General features: G+C 41.5%; 1 protein-coding gene across 1 annotated transcript in view; it reads left to right on the forward strand.

Moving 5' to 3' along the window:
• shisa8b (shisa family member 8b) overlaps positions 1-11,729 on the forward strand; it is a 35,649-nt gene extending 23,920 nt beyond the window's left edge. The window contains exons 3-4 of the mRNA XM_073488980.1: positions 3,802-3,915; positions 11,176-11,729. Coding sequence (XP_073345081.1) covers positions 3,802-3,915; positions 11,176-11,729 — 668 coding nt within the window. The remainder of the gene's footprint in view (positions 1-3,801; positions 3,916-11,175) is intronic.
• The last annotated feature ends 776 nt before the right edge of the window (positions 11,730-12,505 follow it).

Consider the following 12,505-nt stretch of genomic DNA (forward strand, 5'->3'; position numbering starts at 1 on the left):
GCATGTAAAATATCTTAGAAGCAGAAGTTAAGAAGGTCAAAGTCTGCAGATACAGAAGCTCCTCTCTCCCACAGAAAACACTGCTCCTGAAACGCCTCATCAGTGGTCCCGCCTTTAATTCTGTGACTTTGTGACATCACACTACGTCACCATGTTACACATTTGCATTGCATTGCATTATGCCGAGTGGCTAGTTTTGCATGTGAGAATTAATTTAGCACAGCTACTCTGTTGTGGTTAGCGGTGCTGGCTCAGGCGTGTGTGAGCTGACCAATCAGAGCAGACTGGGTATTCAGGAGGGTGGTCTTAAAGAAACAGGAGGATGAACAGAGCGTTTCAGGAAGCGGGGGAATAGTAGGACAAATTAATGAACATACTTTTCATTTTTCAGTATTTCTCTCACTCTCGTCATGTGTACACCCCCTTGTAACTCAAAAACGTGACCACCTCCACTCTGGACCGAGACGTTCTCTTCGTCCCTCCCGATCTGTCAGCTTCTTTCAACACTCCCGAGTCATTCAGACAGATGATACAAAGGAAGCCCGATCTTCACCTTAATCATCCGCCGCCAGTGATTCCCGCCGAGAGAGAAGACATTACATAACTCATTAAGCAGTGTTCCTGCCCTCTTGTTCTGCGCTTAAAAGATCTCGACGCCAGACGTTCACTTAGTGGTGCTTAATGGAGAAATTAATATGTGCAACCATGCTGGAGTTATAATATCCACAACCTTGGAACCAGAACCTTTCCTAATTCCCTCAGTTCCTGTTCTATGTGTTGGCTTGCACACGAACTTACATACTTATTCCATTACGCAATCACTGAAACCTTGTACCTAAAAGAGGGTTTGGCCAAGCAGATAGACTCATTAATAGGTATTGTTCTGTGTATTTCTGTGTGGGGGAGTGTGTGTGCACATGGGCATGGGGACATCAACATAAGCATTCTGATTTAGGTTTGTGTGTGCACCACTGAAAGTCTGTTCATGGAGTGTGGGGCTTAAGATAGTAAAATAAAAAAAATAAAAAATAAAAAGTTTTAGGAGATAAGGTTTGCTAAGTCTTAAATTCTTAATTTTTCCGGGTTTACCACGCTTAAAAAACCTGCACATACGCACAAATTTTGGTGTAAAAATGGTACTAAATGCTGGTCAACAAAAATATGACATCACATTTAAACTATTGACTATATGACTGTTTCAGAGCCTATTTTATTGTTTACCAGCAATCTCACAAGTATATCTCACAAGGAATACACGATGATGATGATGATGATGATGATGATGATAAAAAGGTAGTGAAAGATGATGATGAAATCGTGATAGGTAGTGATGATTATGATGACAGTGTGAAAAGGAGGTTTTCCTCATAATCCGCTAATCTGGCACATGCTGAGAGGTCAGCACCGCTGTATTACACTGGATGATACACTGATCACATACACACACACACACACACACTCCACAGCTAATCAGCTTAAACTACAGCGCACAGCACATGTATGTGTGTGTGTGTGACAGTGATTAAGGTAGAGGCTCAGAGTTGTAAATGTTGTTACTGTAAAGACTAACTCCTGACATTTCTCCACCCACCTGGCTTCAGCATCACATTCTAATTTATTCCACCAGCACCCTGTCATACTCCATGTTTCTCTCTTTTTCACCAGCTCTCTGTCTCTGTTCGTCATCTGAACCACACATGACTCTTCCTTGTGTGTGTGTGCAGTCATTAGTATTCAGACGTTGTGCCATGTACACCTCTTTCTTAGCACTGACAGTCACAGATGTGATGAAATCTTTTGTCCCTGATGCTGTGCTTCTCCCACTGAGACACTCTGATACACACACACACACACACACACACACACACACACACACACACACACACACACACACACACACACACACACAGCACAACTTGTACACTGCGAATCAGATTGCTGAGCATGTCAATACACTTAATTGTTTCATTCAGTTGAAAGATCCATCAAGTGAACGCAAGCAGGGGCACTGACACGCACACAAACATTGTGTCGGTACATTTTATCGGTAAAGATGTTAAAACAATAACTGATTCTGTCGCTCGAATCCAAGTGACTTTCTAAAGCATGGTGTCTGTGTGTGTGTGTGTGTGTGTGTGTGTGTGTGTGTGTGTGTGTGTGTGTGTGTGTGTGTGTTATTTGGACATTCGTGAGCACTTCATGTGTGTCCATCCATCCCCAGGGCTGACATCAAGTGCGCTGACTGCATCAGTGGACTTCATTAATGCTAATAGCCAGGGCTTCACTCTCTCAGCTAGTTTGTTCCATTGTTTATTAACCTCACTTCAGTTATCATGGGACTTGCTGGCTCTCATGGTAGGGGCCGCTGTCTCACCCAAAGTCACCAGCCTCGAAGTTAAAAGGGAGATGGCATCACATCTCTCTCCATATTTACTAATAGTATAAAAAGTTTCAAGTGTCTCACAAGGTGCAAGTGGCACTGTGAAGCATTGTACTTGAGTTGTTGTATTTTGCTTGTGGAAAAAAGGTGAAGGCAAAAGAAAAAGAAACCAAATGAGTGAAATTACTTATTTTCAGGCGCAGACGTTTAGGTAGTTTGGTATGCCAAGCAAATAAACAATATTAAACTTCTCTCCATTTTGCCTGAAACCAGAGCCCCCAGAAGTCCAAATAGAGCCGACAGAAGACCAACAGGTGATGCGAAATGCATACTCATAGCTGCAGTAGAGAAAGATGGTGACCAGAAAGTCACCGCCATATTGCTTCTGTACTGTGAAAAACATGTCTGAAAAACTCTGATGAAACTTTTAAACAAGGCAGTGCTGATCAAATATGAACCACGGTCCGGTTCATTGTCTATTTCTTCATATTCATATTTTCGTGTACTGTTTAGCTGTAATACGATAATGTTTGTTACTAGCTGGCCGCCTGTTCTAAATCGGAGTCTGAGCCAAAACCAAGCATCGCCTAACTCGCAGTCAACGCCCAACCACAGGAGTGTTTATTGGTCCGATACAGCGCAGCGCATCTTGGTTGTTGTTTTCTTTTTTTTTCTCTTTTTTTTTACAGTTTTCTACCTTAAGAGCAAAAGGGAACAGCACAGCTCTTTTTCCCTATTTTTTCCTGGTCACTTAGCACCAATTTCAAAAATATGTTTGTCTTTCTAATGCATAGACAGCCCAGTTTTATACAAAAGCCATATTTCCAGCGGTAAAATCATTAACAAAAGAAGGCACTGGCTAAGATCTGGAGTTCGTCCACAGGTGCGTACACGCTGTCCACTGCTCCCTCGGGATGGGTTTAAATACAGAGTACCAGTTTCACTATGTTGTACATTGGATGATATGTGATCAAATAAAGATTTTTCTTCTTCTTCCTAAGTTGTGCTCACATGCTGCACATGAATATATGTTGGATTTGGGGCTGTAGGAAAATTATAATAAAGCTGCCATGTGTAGTCCATAGTGTGTACTGTACACACTGGGTACTTGAAGGTGACAGGGTGCTTACAGATTGCACAGGGTGGAAGGAACTGTTGGTCAGTCAGGTCCCACAGATCATTTCTGCTCCAGGGCTACCTAAGGGGTTAATCCAGCTATGCTTCAAAGCCACGATTTATTTATTTATCATCTAAATATGGCTACTATAGTATGGTTACATCATCTATAGAACACTACAAAGGCCGGAAAAAGCAAATATGAATTGTATGTATGAGACAGGACGCACACTCTGAACTAGATCACAAAGATAATGTAATCACTACCACTGACTCTGCCTCTCTCTCTGCCTGTCTCTTACCAGAACAGTACCATCTGAATAACTCAGCTTACGGGCCGTTTGGACAAGGGCTTCCACACCCGCACAGCAACCACAGCACAGTGGGACTCAACAAATATACCTCCCTCAAAGCTGTAGGTAAGTTGGTGACAAAGACACGCACAAAGCGATGCTGACTCCAACTGACACAGTGACCTTTAAGTACAGTAGGATGGCAGTACAGGAGCTGTCAAGTGATGAGGGAATCTTTGCCTCTTGGCAAACCAGGAGGTGATCTTATAGAGGAGACCATGCTGTTCCTGTTGTGTAAGTGACTCTGAGTGAGATTGATGTAATCTGGGGTTTCTCTTACAGTTCCTCATGGCCTTACGAACTGTCCAATCAGTTACACTATAGGTTTAGTTATGGTACTGAAACGTTTTTATCGTTTTAAATATGAACAACACTGTGATTTTATTAAATCTAAGAACATGCCACAATATTTTAGCAGACAGCTCAGGTCATTGCCAAGGACAGAGCACTATAATACATGTATTTCATGTAACACAGCCTCTGGGAGCAGCAGTGGAGCTCTTATAGGCACGAAGAAAACTACTGGGGCAAACATGATGAAAACTGCGTGACAGGGGAACATACCTCCAGTGTCCTCACTTTGATTTTAACTACACCAAAATAAAACTTTAACCTAACTTATACTCAAAACAAATGGAGGGCAGCATATGACTAGAGTGACAACTAACTGCTACTAACTGCTGCTATCTGTAGCTGCCCTTAGCTAGTTAGCACAGATAGCTGTGCAGTTAGTGGCTCGGACTGGGAGCTCAGGGACCAAGGGTGTGTTAGTGTTTACACCACTAGCACAGGAGCCTTGGACAGGGATGGGACAGGGCTGGCTGGTTAGTATGCTAACTTCAGTAGACATCTTTGCAACACAATACATTAAACTGCTATTTCTTCACATTCTGTTGAGAATCTCACTGAATTTTTGAACCCTTTAATTTAATGACTCTCCTCAAATGGATTTAATTGCCAAATATATGCACTATATACTGTAATTTCCTTTCAGAATTTCCACAGCAGAATAAACTGGAGTGTTTTTAGTTTTTGCTGAAGTTTTTTTCAATGCTTAGTTTTGCTTTTAATAGATGCGTAATTTATGTTATCCAGCACAGCAACACTTATGGACACAGTCAAGATTGCATTAATCCCAATCTACTAGTTTACAGTATCACAAATGGACACAAATCCACCCAATCCAATTGTTTTCTTTATGCACAACTTACCTAAATGTAACAATTTTCACTTTTTCGAACATTGTACTTTGGGTCACTATTAGTATGGTTTTTAACTGTACCTTTATGGTGCGTCAGACGTGGTTTTGTAAGAGATTTGTCACATAAACTACTACAGTCATGAAAAGAGGCTGCAGGGTTTTTACCAGGTGACTGTACAGACAACAAAGGTCAGTCACATGTTGTTGTCCTTGAGTAGTAGTGGGTGTTACAGTGTACAGAACGACATCCAACCCCAGGCGTCCCATTAGAGCAAAACATTCCTCTACCAGTGAGCCAAAGGCAAATCACCACTCATCAAGGTTGATTTTTCAAGCAACAGCGATCTTTACACACTGTACGTAAAATATATTTATACTTTTTACACCTCGACAGACAGACGTGCTTTACAGTAGCTTCTGAGGTAAGGTTCCTAGCTCATGAGCACTAAAACAGTAATTGAGTATATATAACAGTATATAGTTTATGCTGTTTTATATTTTGTGAGGTAAAAAAATTATCTTTAAATACAAAGGATCCCAAATTACAAATTATTTTTCATAATCTGAGCACAGTGGGCAGAGTCACATTTTATGCAGGAAGTCAGTCAATCAAGTGAACTTGGGATCCTATTTTTCCACCTGTTCTTGAGTCATAAACACAGGAGAAAACTTACTTGCTTTCAGTGCTTATGTATAGTACCATTTTGTATCTTAGCAATACAGTTCAACAGATGCTTGCTTTTTATGGAAGCCCTAAAGGGCCATGCATTCATACATTTTATTTCCTCCGTTTTCCCGTGATAACGAGTTCATTTCATTTGTTTTCTCGAGATCTCGAGTTATTATCTCGAAATAACAACTGCCGTTTTCCCGTGATAACGAGTTCATTTCATTTGTTTTCTCGAGATCTCGAGTTATTATCTCGAAATAACAACTGCCGTTTTTCCCGAGATAACGGGATAATTTTCTCGAGATCTCGAGATAACGAAACTTTGTTTTCCCGAGATAACGATATAATTAATTTGAGATCTTGAGAAAACAAAAACGATTGTGTAGTATATTAAATCATTGCAGGAAACATCATTCAGTGTAGTAATGTCAGAGGAGCAGGAGCATATCGATCACTGCGTCACATATCTTCTCAATCAAGGCCTGACACAGGCTGAAATAGCATCATGCCTTGCTATTACAGATAATATACACATTAGTGTGCGTAATCTAAAAAGACAGTTAGCAAGGCTTCAGCTATATCAGCGGCACTATGTAAGTAAGCCTGATGTCGTCGTTAACTACATAGCTGACCAGCTACGATGTCCCGGGCGTCTCCATAATCTCAGGCCTATCATATCACAGTCATTATCTCGAGATCTCAAATTAATTATATCGTTATCTTGGGAAAACAAAGTTTCGTTATCTCGAGATCTCGAGAAAATTATCCCGTTATCTCGGGAAAACGGCCGTTGTTATTTCGAGATAATAACTCGAGATCTCGAGAAAACAAATGAAATGAACTCGTTATCACGGGAAAACGGCAGTTGTTATTTCGAGATAATAACTCGAGATCTCGAGAAAACAAATGAAATGAACTCGTTATCACGGGAAAACGGCAGTTGTTATTTCGAGATAATAACTCGAGATCTCGAGAAAACAAATGAAATGAACTCGTTATCACGGGAAAACGGAGGAAATAAAATGTATGAATGCATGGCCCTTTAGGGCTTCCGTAGCTTTTGGCCCGTGGTCCAAGTTTCAGTTTTGGCCATCCAAGCGAAAATATTTGGGGACACGAGATGGACATGCACGCAATTGGATAGAACTACAACCAATCAGATCAGCGAAAACATGTGACATGGGACTTTGGAAATCTGGACCAGTGATGCTTTGGTCAGTCAATGTATCAAACACACCCCATATTAGATAAATAGCTGTGACTGGGCCATCACGAACCAGGTCGCAGAGAAATCTGTCTGAACATGAGCTCACAGATTTGTCCAGTTCCCAGACTTACTTCACCCAGTAATCAAGTGTCAGTGTTATTTTTACATTACTGGATTACTGGGCTTGGATCAAAACAGCCCTTCTGTTGGGTGGTTCAACCCATGGGTACTGGGTAAAATTAACACCATAACGCTGACACGGGGTCAAACACCCAGTTGGTGCTGGATAAAGTTAACCCAGTATCGAGTCTGGGCTATATTGACCCTAAGGTGGGTCCATTTTTAACTCAGTGTATTTATAATGATATATCAATAATTGTTTCTCAAAGTTTTGATTTGAAGCGGTTTTAGTACCTATTTTTGAATAAAATAAGTTAAAAAATAGTAGCTTTTCAAAAAAACCCAAACAGCTACTGTTAGTGGACTCATCGTAAAAACACACACAGAGACAAGGTTACTGCTCATGTAGCCAGGACGCTAGCGGCGATGACCTCAGTTTTTGGTTTATTTAAATAATTCTCTGTGACATTCATGCTAGCCCATGACACACACGCACGCCCACGTGCACACTCCAGACTCAGGGCAAGGGTATTTATAAACCGTCACTGCTGTGTCCCCACATCCTGACACACATACCTTTACATCCATCATCTCCATTGCAATCCTCATCGCTCTCCGTGCCTCCTGCCCTCTCATCTGCCAGCACAAGAGGAATACCGCTAGTATTTACCTTTAGGGCACACACCAATTGGAAATACTTTAATCACCAGCTTTCCCCTTTGATCTTCTTCAAACCCTCTCATCCTGACCGTCCTTCGCCTTCTTCAGATTCTCTTTATATGTTATCTTTCCACTCACTTAAAGTTATTTTTTTCCCAATTTCACATTTTATGAGCAAGAAAGTCACATTTATTTGTAATGTGAGAAACGCATAACTTCTTTGGCCCATACTGACCCTTCCTACTGGGCACAGCTTTTGCACTTTTGTATTAATTTGTCATTCAACTTGTTTTCTATACTATCTCCGACTCAAAATGTACTTACTCCATGCTGTGCATCTAGTTTTTCATCCAAAATCATCTCTCTGTTCACATTTGATCATTTTGTGAACTGTTTTACTGTTGTTTCTTACCATCATTAAGCATTAAGCTAACATTAGCCACCATATGTTAATACTGTAGCTAGCCAGCTAGCTATACGTGAGGATAAAGTAGTAAAACCCCTGAATAAACTAAGCAAGTGTGTGTTTTACGTTAGGGTTATTACGTTATTACATAAAAAAGAAAAAAATCCGGAATCTGTGCCTTCCTCAGGCCTGTAATAAGCCCACCCAATCGTTTGATTCAGTCGAGTGAAATGATTGGACAGCCTGCTTGCCTGTCTAACTACGTACCTGTCATGGCACATGACCAGAGTCTTCCAGAAAGCTAGGCGGATATATTGCTAAAGCTATTAGCAAGCCAGTCGCACAATATGGAAAAGAGCAGCCAAAGTGGAAACTTGTTTGTTGTTTACAATCCCTATAGTACTTTTTTTTCTTTCATGTGAATGTTTTGCACATTGACAGTTCATTTTAGGCTACTTCTGCATGTGACTCAGAGCTGCAACAGACTGTGACAAATTTAAAATGACTCTAAAGTATAAACAAGTTTTAAGAGGCCAAATATAGCTTGTGTTTACTTTACTGGCCTAATTGTAAAAGGTTATAAACTGAGCATGATACAGTATACTGGACTATCATTCTTGTTAATTCCAACTTTGATTTCAGTTTTGTATCTTTGGCAATCGACCTCACTAGTAGTTGCTGAGATTTGGGAACATGTAACCTTGCTAGAATGAACAATGACAGGACAGGAATGGAGCGGTCAGATGGTCAGACAGATTGAAAATATAACAAGTGTTTGTGAGATCATCTAAATCCTTTTATTTGGAGGTAAAAACAATAATAACAGAAAGCTAGGCGGATATATTGCTAAAGCTATTAGCAAGCCAGTCGCACAATATGGAAAAGAGCAGCCAAAGTGGAAACTTGTTTGTTGTTTACAATCCCTATAGTACTTTTTTTTCTTTCATGTGAATGACACATGAGGTAGTTGGATATGGTTACCAATGACAATGATGCACTGTGCTCTCAGGAACAGCGTCGATCCTTGGAGCCAATTTGACATATTTGCTGAACCATGTAATTACAACATCATGTTAGCTTGCATTTTGAAAGAAGGACCCGTGTCACAACCCCAGTGAAATGACTTGTTTTACTATCACAACTTGAGCCGTTCTGTTCAAAAACATTTGGAAAAAGTTAGAAGAGCCACACCATTAGTTTGTTTTAATCCAATTCAAGTGAGGAGGTCAAACTTTTTTGGCTTCACGCCCCACTGAGCAGCTTTTATCGGAATAAACATGGCTCCGCCTCCAACGCTGTATCCAGATTTCCCTTATTAGATCCATGGTACACAGCCACTGAGCCACAGAACAACAAGTCACTGCAGCAGCAACAGACTCGTGGCTAACCCAGTAACGTTAGCACATAGCACACACCCACAGCAAAGAGCAATAACTGCTGAGCCGGGTAGCATTTTCACACCGAGGTACGTTCATGACAGCTATTTTGCTTGTGTTTATTTGATTGTGGCATTTGACAGAGTTGTTTATTTATGTATTTATTTGACCAAAAAAGCTAAAAGAACTTGTTAAATGTAGCGAACTAGACATTCACATGTCTGTCAAAGGAGAGGTCAAAAGAGAGGCTTCTGAGGCCTGGAGGGATCGGGTAGGTTTTTTCGGTTGGATTTTTTCGAGCTTATTTTTGCTGGTTTCTACAAAGTGACCAATCCCAGCTTTAAGAATGCAAGTTTTCATTTGTGAAAAGAAGAATGTGTAATTTCTTCTTTAAACCTTCCATGGCCTCCCTTTAAAAGTTTTTCTAAAATACTTTGAGGAGCAAATGAGGATGACATTGCTGACAGGTTGGAGCCGGGAGGTTCTCGCATAAATGCATCATGGATTAAGTGTGATTCAGTCGTCAGTGCTCCTACAATGACAAACTCTGTGTTTTGCACATTGACAGTTCATTTTAGGCTACTTCTGCATGTGACTCAGAGCTGCAACAGACTGTGACAAATTTAAAATGACTCTAAAGTATAAACAAGTTTTAAGAGGCCAAATATAGCTTGTGTTTACTTTACTGGCCTAATTGTAAAAGGTTATAAACTGAGCATGATACAGTATACTGGACTATCATTCTTGTTAATTCCAACTTCGATTTCAGTTTTGTATCTTTGGCAATCGACCTCACTAGTAGTTGCTGAGATTTGGGAACATGTAACCTTGCTAGAATGAACAATGACAGGACAGGAATGGAGCGGTCAGATGGTCAGACAGATTGAAAATATAACAAGTGTTTGTGAGATCATCTAAATCCTTTTATTTGGAGGTAAAAACAATAAAGTGAGCATATCTACAGTCTCCATCATTTCACAGGAAAACTGTGTGCGAACAACTACTTTAAGTACAGTAGGTAGGTCAAAGTTGAAACAGGAAGTTGGCCTGGAAACTTATATGCATGTATTATTAAGACCTTGATACGGCAACGCGCTCAGCCTTGCTTACAATTTTGCCCAGTGGTCACTTGTGGTATTCAAGCAAAAAAAAAATTCCTCTATCCACCATCATTATAAAAGACCTGGCGAACAAGGTCAATTATGACTCTTTCTATTATTTATATTTGAGCTAAGAAAGGGATGTAAAAATCTGTGATGTCATCACAATGTGAGGGCAGGGCCAGCGGGAGAAACAGGAGAAACACTACTGTGCATATTCAGTGGGCGACATAAACAGGAAGTAAACCCAGAAGCTAGAAAAGTTTTTGGTGAATGCACCAGGCAGGCAATTCTCATTAGACTGTATAAATGCCATTTTTGGGGTTTGGTGTCTCGTTCTATTATACATCTATGGCTCATAACTGACTGCAACATGACAAGCCTGGCTAAACTGATAAACCTACTCATGCTTCTTGCCCTATATGACTTATTTTTAGCAATGCTGCCATAGGAGATTTCTGAAACTAACTGGGATAGAAATGATGTCTGAAACTAGACCCAACCGAAAAGATTGTGCAACTTATAACTGATGAATCCTCTGTACTGTTCCTCACACGCTCTCCACCCTCCCCTTTCTTTGTTACAGCGCACAGTGCGTCTCGTAGCTACTACAAGAGCTTCCCACTCATGGACTTCACCCAGTACCAACCTGTGGCACCTCCTACCTTCCAGCCTGTGGTGCCATTACCGCCCAAAGAGAAGTCGTACATCCACCACCACCAGCCCATATCAGCGCACCACGACCTCCATGCCCCCCTCTCAATCTCGATCCCTTCCAGCCACCTGGAGCACTCGCGCATCCCCAAGACCACCACGCACCCGCTGCTCACCAGCTCAGCCTTCAAAGCCTGGGAGCCGACTGGCCGCCACGTCCACAGACAGGCCTCCGCCCCGGGGCAAACCTCCTCCTCCATGCACAGCTCCACCCGGAGACATGCCTACTCTACCCGCAGGCAGCAGAGCATAGAAAACATGCCGGATCTCTTTAACCAGCCCTATGGGGGCATGTACGGAGGAGCTGGAGGGGGGGCAGGGCAGGGGCAGCATCTACAGGGGCAGCACCCATCTCAACCCCCCTACTACCACCACACCAGGCAGAAGAGCTACTCCACCCACAGTACGACTGAGGTGACCGTCTGAGCACCGAGGCCTCAGAGGTGTTTTAGCATATTTAAAGTCTTTGGTGTTAGCTAAATGCCAGAGTTTGGGACAGTTGGCCCAACAGATGAGGGAATTAAACCGAGAGACACATTCAGATGCAAAGGGAAGTTTTGATTGGTGGAAACATTGAGATTCAGGGGAAAGACAGCATAGCAGAACAACCACTCTGACAGATAATGCTTGAAAAGATTATTATTGGACTCCAACAAGGGTCACACAAAGTATATAGACTGTACCTGAAAGATAATTTTCCGTGGTTGCTTAAAACCACTCTCAGGCTCACACAGCTGTGACAGACTCTCAACAGTTTTGGGAGAACACTGTGGTTTCATTGGGGTTGTACAGGCTTTAGATTGATTTTGTCCATGGTAAGGTTTTACATGTTGGTTTCCTGTCGGTGAATTTGTGTTAGCCAAGTAAGTTTAGGTACAGTAGGTCAGGTAGGGCTGTTAAAACATTCCACAATGAGCCTGGAGCTGACCAAACCAGCAGCCAGAGCCCAGACTTTCTGACATCGTCAATTCAAAGAGACAATCGGTGCAAACATGCAGCTATTTTCAGTTGCTGCATTTGATGTATATGTGGTTTATTACGATCTTTAAGATCGATTTCTGTGGGAAGAGTTAGACCTCAGGAACCATTCACTTAAATTTGAAGGTACACTGAAAATCTTTTACCCCTACTGGCAACCAGTCGGAACTGCAACACAGCACTAAAACGTCCCTTAAAACACATTCACTGCTCCCTTTAAATTT

Source organism: Pagrus major, chromosome 20, assembly GCF_040436345.1.
Source record: "Pagrus major chromosome 20, Pma_NU_1.0".
Lineage (NCBI taxonomy): Eukaryota > Metazoa > Chordata > Actinopteri > Spariformes > Sparidae > Pagrus > Pagrus major.